Genomic DNA, 20,679 nt, shown 5'->3' with positions numbered 1-20,679 from the left:
CCTTCCAAGATTTCCCTTCAAGCCCCACCTTTTTTTAGTAGAGAGCATTCAAGTACATTAATTCATAGTAACATCCATCTTTCCTCTATAATTCTCTCATACAGTCAGCATTTACTCATTTTGACACTAAATCACATTTTACTTAACCTTATATTTTGTATGGTTTTCCAAGAAGGCAGGATATGGAAGGCCACAGTATGATAGGGTAGAAAGAGAGTGGTTATCTTGAAATATTATAAAGCAATCAAAATTAGGCTTATGAAGAGTTGTTCATGTAATAAGAAAATGCATAAGTTAAAAAAAGCAGCTTATAAAGTGATAAATAATATATAATGTAAAGAAACCCCTTACTGTTTTGTTTATATCTTTCTGTATTTCCACATTTTTGAAAATGTAATGAACATGTATAACCCTGAAAAATAAAGGAAAATAAGACAGACAAGACTCTAACTAATCACAGCTCTAATTCTAACAGTGTAACCTCAGGTAAGTTATCTAACATCTGAGTTTCATGAGAAAAATGAAGAGCTCGGAGCTTTGCTATGAGAATCAATTAGGACAAAGCATGTAAAATGGCCACCCAATTCCTGACACACAGAAGATAACTCAAGTAGTACTTTCATTTCCACCTCCTTTACAAGAGCGTTTTGTGAAAATCTGGTAGTCAAAGAAAAAAAGGTAGGAAGGCTTCATTACATTTTTGCCACCTAAAGTAGATCACCATTTGCAAAGCATGAATCTAAATGCCTAAAAGTGTGCTATAGAAGGATATCTAAATGCTTAAAGGCGTTACAGAAGGTCAATACTTCAGGAAAGATAAAATTTGAGGAAGAAAATTTTGAGGACAGTAACAAATCCTTTTATTTGTATCAAAATGGATGCCACGCCCCCCCCATAGTGTCAACATCCTAATTCCTTATTTGTCATAAATATGTTACCTTACAGATGTGATCAAGTTAAGGATTTTGAGATGAGGATATTATCCAGGTGGAGACAATGTAAGAACAAAGTTCCTTATAAGAGAGAGGGTCAGAGCCAGAGGGTCAGGAGGGTCAGGCAGAGAAAGACTGGAAAATGCTAAGCTGCTGGTTTTGATAATGGAGGAAGAGGCCATGAACAAAGGTATGTAGGTGGCTACTAGAAACTGGAAAAGACAAGGGAATGGATTATCCTCTAGAACATCCAGAAGGAAAACAGGTTTGCTGATTTCAGCCCATTAATACCCATTTCTGACTTCTGACCTATAAAGCTGTATGATTTTAGGCTACCAAGTTTGTGATAGTTTATTAAAGCAGCCACAGGAAACTAAAACACATAACAAGGCTCAACAATCTATGACGTATTTCCCAAGATGGCACAATGAATACACACTTCTTTTATCCAAAAGACAGTTGCTGCCACAAGTGTCACCTCTGTCCTCTTGCTATAGTCTGTAAAATGTCCTACATGCTGCCTTGCTAGAAGAGCTGTTAGTGAGTAGGCATTGCAGAGACTCTAGTATCAAAATGTATGTACATTTAGCACTTTTCCCTTTACTTCACTTGGTCAGTAGAGGAAAGGGAGTTACTCTGACATTATTCTTTAAAGGTACCAACAGAGTTATAGAAAAAATTTTATTTATGATAGAAAAGCAGCAGTACCTGAAAATTTCCCTCTAATATTCTATATGCACCTCCTGGCTTCCTATAATTGAACCTTGAGTTTGAAGTTTTCTGGGTAAACCCAAATTTCTCTTGAGAAGAACTTCTCTTTTTCAAAAACAAAAAAAATTCCCTAAATGTGCTGGATGCTTTTACTATTGCTATAGTTGCCACAAAATTAAAGTCAAAAACAAGTTTTAAAAGTTCATGAAGACTTCTCATACAATCTTCACGAAAAAGACTTGAGAAAAATAACCACTTTTGTAGTAAGTTATTTAATATCATGCAGTCACTCTGCAATGAACATTTAAATCTGCTTCCCTCAAACAGCCAAAATGTCCATCAACAGACAAGTGGCTAAACAAATTGTGGTATATACATACGATAGAATATTATGCAGCTTTAAGACAGAATAAATTTATGAAGCATGTAATAACATGGATGGACCTAGAGAACATTATGCTGAGTGAGACTAGCCAAAAACTAAAGGACAAATACTGTATGATCCCACGGATGTGAACCGACATTAGAGAATAAACTTGGAATATGTCATTGGTAACAGAGACTATCAGGAGTTAGAAACAGGGTAAGATAATGGGTTACTGGAGCTGAAGGGATACAGACTGTGCAACAGGACTAGATACAAAAACTCAAAAATGGACAGCACAATACTACCTAATTGTAATGTAATTATGTTAAAACACTGAATGAAGCTGCATCTGAGCTATAGTTTTTTGTTTGTTTGTTTGTTTTTATATATATTTTTTGTATTTTTTATTTTTATTTTTTTCTCTATATTATCATTTCTTTTTCTGTTGTCTTGCTATTTCTTTTTCTAAATCGATGCAAATGTACTAAGAAATGATGATCATACATCTATGTGATGATATTAAGAATTACTGATTGCATATGTAGAATGGAATGATTTCTAAATGTTGTGTTAGTTAATTTTTTTTAATTAATAAAAAAAAAATCTGCTTCCCTCGTCTATTTTCACAGACTTCATAATAAACTGCAAAGAAATTATAAGGCCCAGAGAGAGTAAACAAAACAAGCAGAAAAGGGGCCATTTATATTTGTATAGCAAAGAAAAATACAAATTCAACAAAGAATCAGAATGAATTACACATATATGAATCTCTATTATAAACCAATAATCTACTCAGCACCAAACAAAAACAAAAACAAAACACCCCACTCCCAATGAAGCAGGCAAAATACCTTATGAAACCAGCAAAGACACAAAGGTTTAAAAGAAGTGTAATGAGACCCTTTCTGAAGTAAAAATAATACAAAAAAACTTGAGTGCTTAACTGCATGCTCAATAACATCTTATTATCATTTTAAAAAGATCCCGGAAAGCTTGTTAACCTAGAAAGTGATCTCTGGAACTATTCTTACACTCGAGTTCTCTGCATAATTCCATCCACATAATTACAGAATCCTAAAGTTAAATTAAATGAGACCTCAGGAGGTCATCTGGATTACTTCTTATCTACTGTGACTCTCTCAAAATGGTCTCGTTTAAAACACTTTAAAACTGAATATACAACAGCCATTTTTCTAAGGATCAGTATCTTTCTCATTTTTCCATATTGGGTAAGTTATATTATTATTAAAACAAGCTGGCTCCTTGACTCAGGCACTTATTCAGGTTTGAAAAAACAAACAATAGGTACTAGATGGCTCACTGGTAAGATACTCTCTCTCCACACACACACACACACACACACACACACACACACACGGTGCAGCAAATGGGTAATATAACATTTCTTTCAAAATGTCTACTTTGAAATGTTTCCAACTGCCATTAAAATTGTACTCTGTAAGAATATTTAATACATGGGAAGTGATTATGATATGAGAAGTGAAAACTTTGGGCAATAAATGTACATACATTATGACACCATTTTTTGTAGGCTTATTAGTGAAAGAAGTAAATAAAACATTTAGGTTTTTTGTACTTTCTTTTTTTAAAAACATGTCCTCTGACCCAATTCACCAGTAAGGAAAAAAACTGTAGACTATGATTTACCTCTGAATTAAAACTATGTGTCTTTAATAATGCAATAAAATCTGAATATGTTGACTTGGCTATAATAAGTACAATTAGTAATCCTACTAATCACACATGTTGGGAGTCAGCTTTCCAAAAGAAATAGGGGAGAAATATCCTATTGACATTTACTAGAACAGGAGTCAGCTAACTTTTTCTGTAAAAGGCAAAATAGTATAATATTTTCGGCTTTGCAGATCATATAGTCTCTATTGCAACTACTCAATTCTGCCCTTGTAGCATGAAAGCAGCCACAGACAATATATAAACTGTTCACACAAACAGGCAGCGGGCTGGATTAGGCTCACAGGGTGTAGCTGCCACTCCCTGCAATAGAATATAAGCTCTTTAAAGACCTTCTTTATTTTACTAGAATAGTACCTAGTAAACATTACAACCACAATAAATAGTTCTAAAATAAATTATTTTTTGAATAGGAAAAAGAAGATTCCAAGCTCTTATTAAATCTATGTTCCATTTAATTTATGGTCCTAGAAAAACAAGAAATCATTGCACAAGTACTCAACTTATACTTGTTTATAAAAATTGAATTGCAAATTAAGATCAAACCATGAAATGTGGTTAAGCAAATCTCCAAAAGAATAATGCAGTCATAATCTGACTTAACAGGAACAATGAGGAACCTTTGCACAGGAAAAAGAAAATGAGTTCCAAATCCAAAATGGAGCCTTTATGAAAATTTTTCTCTCATTATAATCACAGTAACAAGAAGGCCCTTCTAGAACTGGGGAAAAAATGTAGAAATATTAAACTTCCCTACTTAGAGAATCCCTGATATTCTTGCAAGCTTTGGGGACTACCAATTTAATAGGTGAGCCCTCAGTTTTGGGGCTTGCCCTTATGAAACCTATTTCTGCAAAGGACCCCCAGAGAACACCTTTTGTTGCTCAGATATGGCCTTTGTCTCCAGGCCAACTTAGCAGGTGAACTCACTGCCCTCTCCCCTACACGGGACATGACTCCCAGGGGTGTAAATCTCCCTCACAATGAGGGACATGACTCTTGGGGATGAGCCTGGACTCAGCATCTTAGGATTGAGAAAGCCTTCTTGATGAAAAGGGTGAAGAGAAATGAAACAAAGTTTCAGTGGTTGAGAGATTCAAATATAGTCAAGAGATCATTCTGGAAGTTATTCTTACTCATCATATAGATATCCCTTTTTAGTTTTTAGTGGACTAGAATAGGTAGAAGAAAATACCTAAAACTGCTGAAGTGTATTGTATTAGCTTTGATTCTTGAACATAATTGTATAATTATATAGTTTTTACAGCATGACCATGTGATTGTGAAAACTCTGTGGCTGGCACTCCCTTTATCCAGTGTATGGACAAAATGAATAAAAAAATAAGGACAAAAAATAAGTAAATAATGGGGGGATACGGGGGACATGGGATGTTTTGGGTGTTCTTTTTCATTATTATTTTTATTCCTATAGGTTTTTTTTTTTGAGTAATGAATTCAAAAATTGATTGTGGTAATGAATGCACAACTGTATGATGACATTGTGAATCACTGATTGTACACTTTGAATGATTATATGGTATGTGAATATATCTCAATAAAATTGCATTAAAAAAAAAAGACCTAGTGTTGTCACAGAGTGGCTGAGTAGTCCATGAGACAAGCTCTTATGGCAGATACTGATGGCTGCCAATACCAATTAGAGGGACAACAATAGTAAAGGGCAATGGAGTGAGGAAGAAACATCCATTTGGAGAAGCAAAAAACCTCCACAAACAAATAAGCATTTGTTAAACCATGCAGAATGAAAATACTGTCTTATTTGTAGAATCAGTTACTTTGCCTTTGGTCATTCAGTCAAATGGTGTCTTTCTCAACGGAGTTGTGGAAATCAATGAAGATCTTAAACACTGAAATATTTTCTTGCATTAGAAAGAAAAATTGATACCTACAGACTTTCTGATATCTTTTGAAGACAGATCAATCAATTTCTTGTTCATGGACCATTCTTCATCAGACTCCATTATGGCTTTCTAAAAATCAATGATTTGTTAATGAAAATAATAGGTAAGTACAAAAAGACAGTTTAAAAATAAAATATACAGTGAATTAATTACTGGGCATATTATACAAGGTTAGGCCTTTATTCTGAATGGGTTAAGGCAATTTTGGTTACTTGAAATTGGTACATAAATTTTTTAAAGTTTTATCTTAAGTAAAAGATAATATTCTTTTATCTATTCTTAATTATTGTATTAACCTCAACTGTACATGACAAAAACAATCCTTAATAAGAGCTAGCAATTTACTATTGAACATACTTCATGAATATAAACTATTCCCTACTGCAATTTTTAATGACCAAATAAAAAGATTTAATGTAGAAAACTAACACATTTTTCTCTTAAGAGATGACATTTTGCCATGAGCAACAGTGGCCACTGTTTGTTGGGCCCCATACATCAAATGCCTCTAGTCACAATCACCTAAGACTATAATGAAGGAGTACAGAAAAACAATAATCTCTCATCTTAAGTTTGTTTAACAAATGACTACCATAGGTCTTTGGTATTATCTGGTATACTCATTATACTTAATAAATAATTCCTCAAATTAAATAATAGATTGTCTTTAAAGATTTCTAAAAAGAAAGTAGATTTTCACTACTTTTTTAACCTTAACAGTATTATAATCCTTTCTTTTGGATTTATAATTAATATTAATAACTTTATCATCTCAAACTGTCTAAATGTTTAATTCTCAAAAGTCTTCACTCATCACCTCACAAAACATTACCTTCTTTTTTCTGGACATGTGTTAATATTTCATATATGGTTCTACATTTATGCATCTGCATTAATCTATAAATTATATTATATTCAGATCAGAATCAAACACACAGTACTTAATAAAAGCTGCTTGAAATAATAATGACACATAATTGGTTAAGAACTCCAGTCATTTATTATATGCCCAAAAATGCTTCTCAGATGTTACAAACTTTTTTTCTATAAACACGATGAGAATGATGGGGTATTTGAATACTAAAACTTACGGCAATAAGTTGTATCAGCAATTGTGATCTGTGCTATCTGTCTTTCTATCTTTGACCCTAGTGCATTTCAATTAAAAGTTTCCTTAGGTTATAACAATTTTGACCTGAAAGGACTTGAAAGCAAAACACTGATTTCACTTGTGAAATGAGAAATTAAAATAGAAATTACAGTATTTGATAGTATATTCATACTTGTAAACAAGCATGCTTTTCAAAGCTCAAAACCCCAAACCTCTTTCTACAGACATTAAAGCACAAAAAAATACAGAGAATTTTTTGTGCTTTACTGCATTTTTTAACATATTGTGAAATTTCATATAAGTATAAAGAGAAAAAGCACATGAATAAAAACAACTCTATATTCATAAAATAGCTTTGTAATAAAAAGTAAGAATCCATGTAAAGACCATCTTTAAATACCTTAAAATAGATAGGAGCCATATCACCCACTTCCTTTGGGAGAGGAATACATTCATAAACCATATGATATTGTTTCTTCATGCTCATATTAGTTTCTAAAAAGATGCAGTCCAATCCTTTATTTTCAAACATCTTTACCAATGATTTTCTGAACATCTGAAGAAGGAAAAATAGCTAGGTAAAGGACTTATGGGAAAGTCAAAATACGAAAACAGTAAAAAGACCAATAAATCCCTTTAAAATAAAAACATAGTAACAATAGCTGAACTCTTTAATGTTACTTTATAATTATTTACTTTCTAAAACTACTACGTAATTTCACATATTTAAGCAACATAATTCTGAAAGTAATTCCGCAGAGTTTTATGTATATATTGGAAATAGTTCCAGTAAACTAAATTGAGAAAAGGAAGAGATAAAATCAAATGTAATTGGTAAAATATGCAGAGCTGATGGTAAAATCAAAGGAAAACATTCATAAACCAAAAAAAAGTACTCCAAGCTGGTGGGCATCCTTAAATTTTGGAACAGATAACAAACGGAATTCACTTCCAATTATTGCTCTATGCTCAATGGTATCTTCATTTGTTGTATCCCTTATATGTCTTCTGACCCCTCCTCACTTGTGACCTCATATATTCAAGATTTCCTCTTTAAATACATAATATAATCCTATCAAGTGTATGAAGGTCAAATGCACAAAAGTTGAAAAGAGGTTATAATTTGTCAAAGAGCTAAGCATTATTATAAAATCCCTAATTATTTACTACATTATTTTACATATTATATTCAGTTGTTCATATATTCATTTATTTTCATGCGCTCCTAAGCTTAGGGACAGCTATGTGTAGACAACAGTTGGATGGAGCTTAGACATGAGGCCCAGGGCAGGCTGCAGACTGGAAGTCAGAGGCCAGCTCTCCTCATATCAGCATGCTCTAGTGTGTTCTAGGTATCTGAAAATTTGAAATTCAAACTTGGCCTTTACAGAGCATTATTAAAGTTTATTTGCCTAAATAGAAGGATAAAACATTTCATTTAGACTTTGCTAATTTGATATCTTTTAATTTTAAACTTTTTATTCTGAGATATTTATAGATTCATAGAAATAATAGAGGGAGATCCTATGTACCTCGTACTCAGTTTAATTCAATGTTAATATCTTACAAAACTAGCGTACAGGGCGGGCCATGGTGGCTCAGCAGGCAGAGTTCTCACCTGCCATGCTGGAGACCTGGGTTCGATTCACAGTGCCTGCCCATGCAAAAAAAAAAAAACACAAACAAACAAACAAAAGAACTCGAGTACAACATCACAAGGAGCATATTGACATAGATACAGTCAAGATACTGAACAATTCCAACAGCATATGGATCCCTCCTGTTGCTCTCTTGTAGTCACACATACTTCCCTTCTGCCCTATATTCCTTGTACTTAATCCCTGACAAATATTAATCTCTTCTATTTCTTTAATTCTTTCATTTAAAAAATGTTATTTATATAAATGGAAGCATGTACACTTTTGGGATTCATCCAAGTTGTTACATCCATTGTACATTCTTATACCAATGTACCAAAGTATGTTTAACCATTCACCTCTTACACAACATCTGAGTTTTCCAGTTTTGGGCTATTATATTTCTTTACAGGATTTTGTCGATAAATAACTTTCATTTCTCTGGAATAAATGCCAAGACATACAATTTTTAAGTCATATAGTAATAGCATATTTCATATTTTAAGAAATTGCCCTACTGTTTTCCAAAGTGGCTAACCATTTTACATTTCCACCAACAATGTAAGAGCAATGTAGTTTCTCCACATCATCATCAGCATTTGAAATTGACAAGATTTTTTAATTTTATATTCTGATAGGTATTTATAGCACTAGATCCTTATGATTTTAATTTTGTATTTTCCTAACAGCTAATAACGTTGAATATCATTTCATGTACTTATTTGCCATCTATGTATACTCTTTGGTGAAATGTCTCTTCCTGGCTTTTACCTATTTTCTAACTGGTGTCAAGTCTAAGAACTTTCTTGTATAGCCCAAGATCCTGAAGATTGTATCCTAAAAGTTTTCTAAAAGGATTATCGTTTTACATTTTACATTTAAGTCCATAGTACATTTTGAATTAATTTTTGTAATAAGGCATGAGGTTTAGGCTGAGGTTTAGTTTTTTGTCTATGGAAGTTCAATTGCTAAAGCACTATTTGTTCAAAAGGTACCTTCCTAGTAAAACCCTGGATGACTGTTATAGATTCTATCTGGATAATCATGAAGCAGGCAGGCTCAAGATATCAAGGGTTTTAAATGAAAAACTGAACAAATACTAAATTAACTACTACTGCAAAGATGTTTCAATATTATAAAATCTATTAAAATCACACTAAAAGCCCCAAAGAGCACACACACACACATACACACTCAAACGCAAATATTTAAGTACTTTTCCTCTATATACATAAATACTTTAAATCAAAAATATTAGTTTAATGGTGCAATTTGAGGTTACCATCTCCATTAAAGTAGGATTTTCCCTAGCACAATATAACAAATACCCTATATACATTTCAATAATATTCATGTTTTCAAGGTACAAAACAACAAAACAATGAGGAAACTTTTTGTAGCTCATTATCAAAGATAAACCAAAAACTACCTCATGCTTCATAGATATAAGGAGATCTTAATTTATAGAGATGACATGAAAGCCCATATTCCTAGTAGAAAACATTCTATCATTTGGGTTATCACTAGTGTACATTTCTGAACTATGAGTATACATATCATTGCCCATTTCTCATTTAATCAACCCATCTGGACTTAAGTTTCTTATAACGTATTTAAGTGAAAACTACTATAGTGTTGCAGTTCTTAATTTCCATCAAGTCAAACTACAAAGAATCAGGTAAACATAAGTAAATAGTTTTGGAATTAAAGTACTTTTAAAAATATTAAAGCTATATAGAGCTGATCATGGTAAAATTTATATATGTTTTCTAAAGATAACATGTCTAAAGATAAAGTTATCTAAAGGTAAAGGTCATGAGACAGGACAGAAACATACATACATTTAATTCTCCTTCCTCTATAGGAAATCCCCTCAAAAAATGACATTAAAGCAATTTTTTTAAAAGGTATAAACCTACTTGAACAAAAAGAATGAGAGAAAATACACCAAAAATCAGATCACCCTGTAACATCTGACTTAAATGCTAGAAAGTCTGTTCATATCTAGTGGGGGTGAGGGTAGAGGCAAGTTTGCAAGAATAGTAAAGGAGAAACCCAGACTGCACTGCTCAGGAATTGGCAGCATCAAGTATTTACGGAAGGTGTGGCTAAAAATACATGGCTTTTCTTCTGAAGAAGCAATTAAAACCCCAAATCCTCTCCTCTACAAGCATAAAACTGCAGGATTCTCTTCTGGAGGAGGTAAAATTTAAGGCAGGTAGCTGGGCTGAAAAAACCAGACATACTTGGGATATATGGTGAAAATAAGGGAATTATAGGAAAGTATACTTAACAAATGTTCAATACTCTGCCATCCCCAGATTTTTTTCTCACTCAGCTCCCAGAACATTGACATCCAGACTTACAGACTCTAGGCAAGAGAATAAGAGTATTTCTAAGGAGTATGACTAGCTCCAAGAAAAAGACCTAAAGGTACCAACACTGGCAGTTTCCCAATGAAATGGGCCCTATCTCCATACTTCCCAGTGAACTCACTGTAGGTAAGCACCAGCATTCCTTCCTCACTCCAATTTGAGATATTCAATATATAAATAGGCCTACAGTGTCTGATGGTAGCATAAATTCAAGCTGTCAATCTGATAAGAATACATTTAAAGGGGATCAAGTTTCATTATAAATTTAGTAAAACTTGGGGGTGCAAGAGTAGTTCAGTGGTAGAATTCTTGCCTGCCATGAGGGAGACCTGGGTTTGATTACGGTCCATGCACTTCTTCCCGCCCCCCTCCCCCAAAAAATCAACAACAGGGGCTACAATAATGGGATACTCACATTGAAAAAGAATGAAATGCGACCCCACCTTACAGCATACAAAAAAAATTTTTTTAAGACAAAATCTAAAACACTAGATTTATTTAAATAAGCTTAGATTCAATATTTCATGAGTTCCCCATCCTGTAGTAATTTATAACTTATAATAACTTCCTTTCATCAAATAAATGAGTTATAATACCATTATTTGCATAAAAGATTGTATAAAATTCCTCCCTCACCCAATTTTCCATAATGCACCTGGCTTACAACATCTGCTAAGCTATAATGTAACCTCTACTAGAATATACTATACACTTTAGACAGAATTAATAACTGATTTTATCTTTGCATTTCTCACAACACCTAGAAAAATACCTTACATTAATGTATTCAGTATCTGTTCAACTGAATAATCTTCTTTATACAGCCCAATGCTTTTCAAGGAGTTTCATATGGTACAGAAATATAAAATATATAAACTAAATTCCTGTAATTATTAAATATCTTTTGGCACTGTATTTTGCTCTACAGGAAGTTAGTTTTGCATGTATAAGTTTTTAAAAGGCACCCCAGAAAAGATCTAAGATAATTCTGAAAACCAAATTTCCATACTTTCCACCTTAAATTACTTACTGGTACTGGCATCTGCTATTAGAAAAAAAAAATCTTCACATCAAAAATACTTGTCCAGCATGATTTTTCTGTAAACCTACAAATGCTCTAATCGGAAAAAACAAACAAAAAACCTGTCCACATTCTCACCCTTGCTTGGCCATGGATGCATTAAAAAAAAAATTGCCCTTAACCTTCAAAGCATAAACCCAAAAAGGACAGGGAGTAAGAGACCAAATTTCATGAAATGTAGTCAAAATAGTCTCTCTATTGGCATCTTTATCAGCAAGTTGCAAAAACTAGTAATACAGACTCTTATGAAGTCTTTTAATTTTTGCATTTTTTTAACCAGGGGTCCCTGCAATTCCTTTTCTGCTGTCAGGCCTACAAATACAAGAGCGTTCCTCCTTTCCTTCTTTTTTGGTAGTGAGGAGGTCCTGAAATAATTCAGCAGCAATTTCACCCATGCTGTGCCATTCAATCTCTTGAAGAGTCTGTTATTAAAAAAATATACACACACATAAATTATGTGTATACATATATATATTTGAATCTAAAAGCTGGGCATTATTATTAAGGGGAAAAGGCAGAAATTAAAGCCAGTAACGAAAGCATCACAAAAATCACAGCCACAGAGGTCAATTCTGTTCAAAGGATTTTTGAAATTGCTGAATAAAACCTCTGACTCACAAAATATCTTTTTATCACCTCAAATTTCTTTCCTTTTGCCTAGGATTTATTAGCTTACTATGAGAACAATGATTATTTCATACTACTAAAAAAAAAACCAACAGTGATTAGAAGTCTTAGATTAACTGTTTTTTTTTTTTTTTGAGTGCATGGTCCAGGACTCGAACCCAGGTTCTCCTGCATGAAGGCAGGCATTCTAACCTCTGAACTGCCCAGATTAACTTTTTTTTTTTTATTAATTAATGGAAAAAAAGAAATTAACCCAACATTTAGAAATCATACCATTCTACATATGCAATCAGTAATTCTTAACATCATCACATAGATGCATGATCATCATTTCTTAGTACATTTGCATCGGTTTAGAGGAACTAGCAACACAACAGAAAAAGATACAGAATGTTAATATAGAGAAAAGAAATAAAAGTAATAATATAGTAAAAAAAAAAACCTATAGCTCAGATGCAGCTTCATTCAGTGTTTTAACATGATTACTTTACACTTAGGTATTATTGTGCTGTCCATTTTTGAGTTTTTGTATCTAGTCCTGTTGCACAGTCTGTATCCCTTCAGCTCCAATTACCCATTATCTTACCCTGTTTCTAACTCCTGCTGGACTCTGTTACCAATGACATATTCCAAGTTTATTCTCGAATGTCCGTTCACATCAGTGGGACCATACAGTATTTGTCTTTTAGTTTTTGGCTGGACTCACTCAGCATAATGTTCTCTAGGTCCATCCATGTTATTACATGCTTCATAAGTTTATCTTGTTTTAAAGCTGCATAATATTCCATCGTATGTATATACCACAGTTTGTTTAGCCACTCTTCTGTTGATGGACATTTTGGCTGTTTTCCTCTCTTTGCAATTGTAAATAATGCTGCTATAAACATTGGTGTGCAAATGTCCGTTTGTGTCTTTGCCCTTAAGTTCTCTGAGTAGATACCTAGCAATGGTATTGCTGGGTCATATGGCAATTCTATATTCAGCTTTTTGAGGAACCGCCAAACTGCCTTCCACAGTGGTTGCACCATTTGACATTCCCACCAACAGTGAGTGGATAAGTGTGCCTCTTTCTCCGCATCCTCTCCAGCACTTGTCATTTTCTGTTTTGTTGATAATGGCCATTCTGATGGGTGTGAGATGATATCTCATTGTGGTTTTGATTTGCATTTCTCTAATGGCCAGGGCAGATTAACTTTTTAAGTAGAAATAATTATTACAAGCAGGCCATGATGGCTCAGCAGGCAGATTTCTTGCCAGCCATGTCAGAGACCCAGGTTTGATTTCAGTGCCTGCCCGTGCAAAAAATAATACTAAATAAAATAATAATTATACTTCATCAAACAGTTTATTTTGTGGACAAAAGTTTTCAAAAACATGGAGTATATAAGAGAAGGAAAATAACAAGAACTGAGTGGTAAAAACATTATGATACACAGATACACACCACTGTGGAAACATATGCAAGTGCTTAAATTCAGAAAATAAAATCATTAGACAAAGATACAAACCTATTGGAAATTATTTACAATAATTTGTGAAAATTGCTTAAAAGCATCTCAGTTATAATTAGCATTATCATGCTGACCTGAATTTCTTCCCAGATGTCCTCATCCAATAAGGTAGCTGCTCTATAGTGTTGTAGAGGGACTATCAGGCAGTGCCCCTCAGTAAGAGACTGAAAGTTGGGCAAACATAAATAAACCTATAAAAAAATTCCAAAGATGAAATGTTATTGCTATTTATTCTCAGTTGTAACAGATGAGTCCCTAGTAGGGAAAAATGGCTAACATTTAATGAAGTATACATTCTTATCAACAATATTTTTATTTGAATATTTTAAAAGATATTATGAGGATGAATTTTGAGAAACTGGAAATTTAGAGCGCAAAATCTTCATTTTTAGTGTTATACATCAGACAAAGGTTAAGATCACCTAAGCACAGAATAAATGACACTTTTTCCTCATTCTGAGGGAGCTACATGTTTTGGAAGCCTTTTAACAGCACAAGTTTCCCAAGCATAAAATGATACATGGCCTGGTAATGATAAATTAGTTTAACTTATTAACAAATCAGGTTTTCTTAAATCTCATTAGCTGAGACAAGAGAATTAACCTAACTAGGAGGGAAGGAAAATGACCTTGGGATGGCTTAGCTGATCTAGTTAAGCCCTCATTAATTACACATATACCCATTACCTAAAAGCTGATGCTATTTTCCCATTATATGCAAACTTTCTTTTAAAAGCAAAAAGGTTAAGTAGCAAAAGGTTTTACGAGGAGCATACAGAAAATTTTGTAAAGGGACTCAATCATATTTTCTATTATTTTTGTTAAGTTTAGTTAGAACTATTTTGCATGGCCGACAATATTTATTTGTTTATTTATTTATTTTACACCATATTGAAAATTTTTTTTAAATTTGATGAAAGGACAAAGTAGGAGTGCATTTGGATTTTTACCTATATTTACAGTAAAACTGCAATTACATTCACAATTTAAAAAAGAAATAAAGACAAAAAGGCATGGGAAAGTCTGAGGGCAACTCACTAGACTTAAAAAACAAAATATATTGACATAAATAAGTAAACTTCCTACAAAATTACTGTGAAAAAGAACAAGATACAAGTGTCAATCATAGGTAAGAAGACGCAAAACAGTCAAGTCTATTTTCAAAAGCATTATGAATATCATGAAAATTACCTAAAACAGGTACTGGAAATTATTTTTTCCCAGACAAGATGAACATATAAGAGGGAAAAGAAAAATAAACACCTAAAGGAATGAATTGGATGTGATATGATGTGATGAAATGGCACTTTAATTCTGTGGTCTAACTTTCAAAAATCCATAACCATAGTCTAATCATGAGAATAATATCAGACAAATTCCAACAGAGGGGAGAATACCTGAAAAATATTCCTCAAAACTCTCAAGGTCATCAAAACAAGGAAAACATGAGAAACTATCATTGTCAAGAAGAGTCTAAGGAAACATGACAACTAAACGTAGTATGGTATCATGAAACAGAAACAGGACACTAGATAAAAACTAAGGAAATCTGAGTAAAGTATAGCCTTTACTTGATAATGATGTATCAATCAATGCAGGTTTATTACTTAACAAATATACTATACTAATATAAAATGTTAATAAAAGGGAAAATGGTGTGGGATATGGGACTCTATGTACTAACGTCTCAATTGTTCTGTAAATCTACAACTATTCTAAAAGTAAATTATATTTATTTTAAAAAAAGCATAGTGCTGACAAGGAGGTGGATATAGACATTTTATTAAAAACATTTAATTAAAAAAAGGAGTGAGCAGGTAAGGATGTCTGATGATCAGAAATTTATTAACTTCTGACTCTAATGAGTGCTAATGTGGTTTCATGAATACATTTGGGTTGAAGACATTATTTTAATAGTAGAAATTCAAGCTGAGCCTCCAATTATTGAATTGCTTTAAAATACTGTTTCCTATTTCAGTTTAAGAGTAAGGCAATTCCTTAGAAACTCATGCTCATATATAATTAACTTAGGTAATAACTAAAGGGAATGATTTGTTATTGTTTATCTAGATTTTAAAAACTGATCTACTAGGTACAATGGATGGGGCAGGAAACCAGATATAGGGAACTGATGAACTTACTCCTAACCAATATTTCAGATATGTCCATATTGAAATATTTACAGATGAAAGGCTGAAGAGAGTGTAATAATGCACAGGTTGAGAAAGGAGAGAGATAACTGATTTCAAAACTTTCTGAATGAAAAGTCTAGTCAGAGGGGACAGAAACAGATTAGCCAATTCTCTCATTGCTAAAGGCAAAGAGAAGAATTTAATACCATTAGAAATCATTAATTTGGAAAATGTAGGTTATTCACAGTAGCAAAACTAAAAAGTAAGGGGAAAACAATCTAGGAGATCAATTTAACTGGTTAACAGTTTCCTTTGACCAGTGAATTAAGAAATGCCTGCTTTGGAATGCAGCTTAAAGAGCAGGAGGCTAACAAAATGATTGTACCCTTAATACACCTGTGCATCTATGCAGCCAGCCTGTCTTCAGTGCAACAGGGAAAATAAAACCATTGAAAAGATCCAAACTTCACCTAAGGCAATATAGGAAAATTTTAAGTGTTATTTGATATTTACTTTACTCTTACATTTTTTAAAGATAGGGAGTAGACTAAAGGTGAATGAAATCTTGACACATAAAGTCACATATACAAAAAATTTAAGTATTTATGTAAAAGGTCTAGAAAGGAATTCAGAAAAACTTACTACAAATAATTGGTTAAGGTGTTGTTTATTTTTCCTTTCTAATGTTTATTAAATTTGAATGCAATTTTTATATTTACCTTATTTTAGCTGAAATTTGGAAGAGAAGAAAAATAAGGATAAGAAATAAAAGTAAAAGAAGCCAACATTCAAACTGAGTGACTATCTTAATGACTTAACAATATACCAACCTAAAGAAAGACTAGACTTGGAACAGAAAAGTTAAAGTCATTGACTGTTCTTTGGACACATAATTGTACATGCATTTGTGTATGTGTAAGTGTATAGTACAATAAACAAATAAATTAATTAAATAAATACATATGCATATGTCTATACCTTAAACTATTTGCTCCAGACACCATTACGCCTTTCTGTGTCCATGATATAATATACCAGGTACACATAAATTATTTACTTAATGTAAAAATCAAATCAACAAATATTTTTTGAGATAAGTGACTAGAATGTACTAGGAGCAGAGTTAGATGCTTGGTATACAGTGACAAAGCAAAAATTATCTCTGTTCTCATGGAGCATACAGATTTTTATAGATTTATAGAGGAAGATATCCAATAAATAAATAGAACAAAAGAAAATACAATAAATTTCTTCAAATTATGAGATGTTCTATAAAGGAAAAAACCACTATGAGAAAATAAGGAAAAAGGCAAAAGCTACTTCAGACTGAGTCTCTCGGAGGTGATTTTAACGCTGAGAAAGTACCAATCACGCAAATAACATCACACTGCTGGTAAATGGGAGAGCCTGAATTTGAATCCAGGTAGTCTGGATCCAAACTCCATGAGCTTACCTACTACCCAATGCTGCTTCTCTAAAGAGTAGACTCATACAAGATGTAGAGCTTCATGTCATTGAATCAGGGAAGACAGATTCCTCAGAAATTTTACATGAGTATGAAGAAAAAGGCAAATATACATACTAAGAAATCTCTTCCTTAGGTAAATAATGTTACATTTCTTACCTTAATACCTATTGCAACAATAAGATGCTTGGGAAATTGAGAACTGTCAAAACAATATAGACATTTTTCCATTTGTGCAGTCAGACTCTGGTGCTCAGCAATAGCTCTTTTCCTCTGGTTCATATCTTCACCAAGACCTTCTCTATCAGCTGCTTTGGAGACAAACATGTCATCCAGAGTATAATAGTCTCTATCTGTTTTTCCCATAAACTGAAAAATCAAAATAATACGGTGAGGGGAAGAGTGTGGTAGTTAAGGTTTTATTGTAGTATAGCATCTTGAAGTCATATCTCCAGTTCTATGATAAAGCTCTTACATAACAAGAAAGAAAAATAAAATATGATTAAAAAGTAAACTTTTACCTTCAAAGATCAATCAGTCCATCACCATCATCACTTTTACATGATCACTTTACTAAGCATTTACTAAATGCAGTTCACTGCAATTTGAGTTTTTATAGTCCTATAAGGTAGGAACCATTATTTGGTGGAAGAAACTCCACCAGAGAGAGTTTAACTACTTTCACTTTAAAAATTAATACACACACTTACATAGGACAGAAAACATTTTTCAATTTTATCTCTAGATACCTTCTCTACATCTTCCCCAACATAAATTGTGTACTAACTGATGTTTTTTAAACACAATTTACTTATTTGTGCCCCTACTTAGAATCATTAAAGAGCTCTACATTGCCTACAGGAACAAATTAAACTCTAGTTTAGACACAGAAAACAATAATGGTTAAAAGCTTGGGTCCTACAGTCAAAACGGCCAGGGTCAAATTCTATCTCCCCCACTAACTGTATAACCTTAATTGAGTTATTTAGTCTCTCTGTGCCCTCTCTATGCCCTATTTCCCTCATTTTACAATGGTTATAATAAAATTATCCATCTAACAGGGTTGTCTCACCTAATCCTCACAGCTCGTGCATGGCATGCAGTAAGGACTCAGTAAATGTGAGTCACCAACATTATTATAAGTAGCCTTGAAGGCCTCTCAAGACTCATCTCACTTTGCTCTTAGGCAGACTCCATGTTCTAGCTACCCCATTTTAAGTGCCAGAAAGTACTGTTACCTGGATGTTTTACATATACTGCTGTCTGACCAAGTCTGTCCTCAATTTCACCATTTTACACCTACTCATCTTTCAATCCCAGACTTAAATATAGTCTTCACATCCATGAAAGAACATTCCTAGATCTTCCAAGCTCCTCGAATGTGTATCTATAGTTCCATGAATCTCATGATGACCACACAGAATCATAATTGGCCATTAACTTTTCTTTTCTTCCATTAGACTAAATTCCCTGAAGACAAGGAATTACTTTTCATTTATCATCAAATACAAAGCCATAGAAAGATGCCTGGATCTCAGCATACATAAAAATATTTAAAGAAAGTTGAAGTGGATCTATTAATACTAAAGTAGATCTCAGAGCAAAGAATATTATGAAGGGTAAAGAAGCCATTTCATAAAGTTAAAGGGATCAGATTATTAAGAGGGCAAGACAATCCTCAAAGTTTATGCACCTAATAACAGAGAATCAAAATACATGAAGCAAAACCTAAGATATGCAAGAAAAAAATAAACAAATACACAAGCGTAGTCAGAGATTTAAACACTCCTTTTTCAATAATTGATGGAACAAGTAGACAGAAAATCAATAGGCATATAGTACACTCAAAAACTCTCTCAACCAACTTGACGTAAGTGACATTGATAGAACATTACATCCAACAATACCAGAATACACATTCTTCTCAAGCACACATGGAATATTTACCAAGATAGATCACATTCTGGGTCATAAACAATTCTCAATATATTTAAAAGAATTCAAGTCACACAAAGTATATTCTCTAAACACAATGAATTAAATTAAAAATTGGTTAGAGAAGATCTTTGGAAAATACCTAAGTTTTTGGAAACTAAATAACACACTTCTAAATAACCCATGAAGAAATTTAGAAAATACAGTCAATCCTTGTTATTAGCAGATTCTGTTTATATGAGAATTCATTTACTCACTAAAATTTATTTGCAACCCCAAAAATCAACACTTGTAGCACTTTTACAGTCATTTTCAGACATGGGCAGAACAGCAAAATAATTTGAGTTGACTGATGTGCACATTTCCAGCAAAGTTGAAAAAGCAACAATCTATCTTTTTGTTTTTTCACAAAAAGTGCTTTTTGTTTGTGATTTTGCTATTAAGGAGTGCTAAAGAGGTATCTAGTGTTCCTAAGCAAAGAAGGATATGATATCCCTTATGGAGAAAATATATATGTTAGTTTCATACAGGCATGAGTTAAGTGCTCCTGGTCATGAGTTTAATGTTCATGAATCAATAATAAATATTAAATAAGATATCTTTAAATAGAAAGACAAATAAAACAAAGTTATTTATTGATTGGTTGATGAAAATGTTATGACCAGAGACTCACAGGATGCTAATCTAATATTCTCCTTAGAAGCAACATTCAGTATTCACTAATTCAGCATTCTCAGTGACTTTATAGAACATACAGCAACTAACAAAAACTTGAAACCAAAATAAACCAAAGCCACAACATATTAGCCCTTGCAAGATGCCACAGTATTTAGCAGTATTTAGAGGGAAATTTATAGTATTAACTATCTAAACAATAACACTAAACAAGAAAGGACTCATCATTGATGTCAGCTTCTACCTTAAGGAGCTAGAAGAGTATATAAAGCAATATAAGCAGAAGAAAATTTCTAAACTGTTATTCTTGATAGAACCAAGTTAAAAGATCATTATTAGTCAGGTATTTATCATAGCAGATTATCTTATTTGTCCACACTTGAAGTTTATTTTTCTCTTCCACATTTTCTCAATATTAATTCTTATATTCCTCTCTATTCTTTCACATTTTTCTATTTATGTGAACTATACTGCATTGTTTTTTTA

At 32.8% G+C, this 20,679-nt stretch overlaps 1 protein-coding gene across 2 annotated transcripts in view; it reads right to left on the bottom strand.

The window, feature by feature from the left end:
- The window catches only part of CWF19L2 (CWF19 like cell cycle control factor 2), a 151,774-nt gene that overhangs the window by 6,423 nt on the left and 124,672 nt on the right, over nt 1-20,679 (bottom strand). The window contains exons 13-16 of one of the 2 annotated variants that reach the window (XM_077113082.1): nt 17,743-17,952; nt 14,062-14,178; nt 7,157-7,312; nt 5,634-5,714 (exon numbers count right to left, since the gene is read on the bottom strand). In XM_077113082.1, the coding sequence (XP_076969197.1) occupies nt 5,634-5,714; nt 7,157-7,312; nt 14,062-14,178; nt 17,743-17,952 (564 nt within the window). The remainder of the gene's footprint in view (nt 1-5,633; nt 5,715-7,156; nt 7,313-14,061; nt 14,179-17,742; nt 17,953-20,679) is intronic. The other variant, XM_077113083.1, reaches the window with a different exon arrangement.

The sequence above is a fragment of the Tamandua tetradactyla genome, chromosome 8 (assembly GCF_023851605.1).
Source record: "Tamandua tetradactyla isolate mTamTet1 chromosome 8, mTamTet1.pri, whole genome shotgun sequence".
In the NCBI taxonomy this organism is placed as follows: domain Eukaryota; kingdom Metazoa; phylum Chordata; class Mammalia; order Pilosa; family Myrmecophagidae; genus Tamandua; species Tamandua tetradactyla.
The sequence above is the reverse complement of the archived record's forward strand: the minus strand, read 5'-3'. Positions and strand labels throughout refer to the sequence as shown.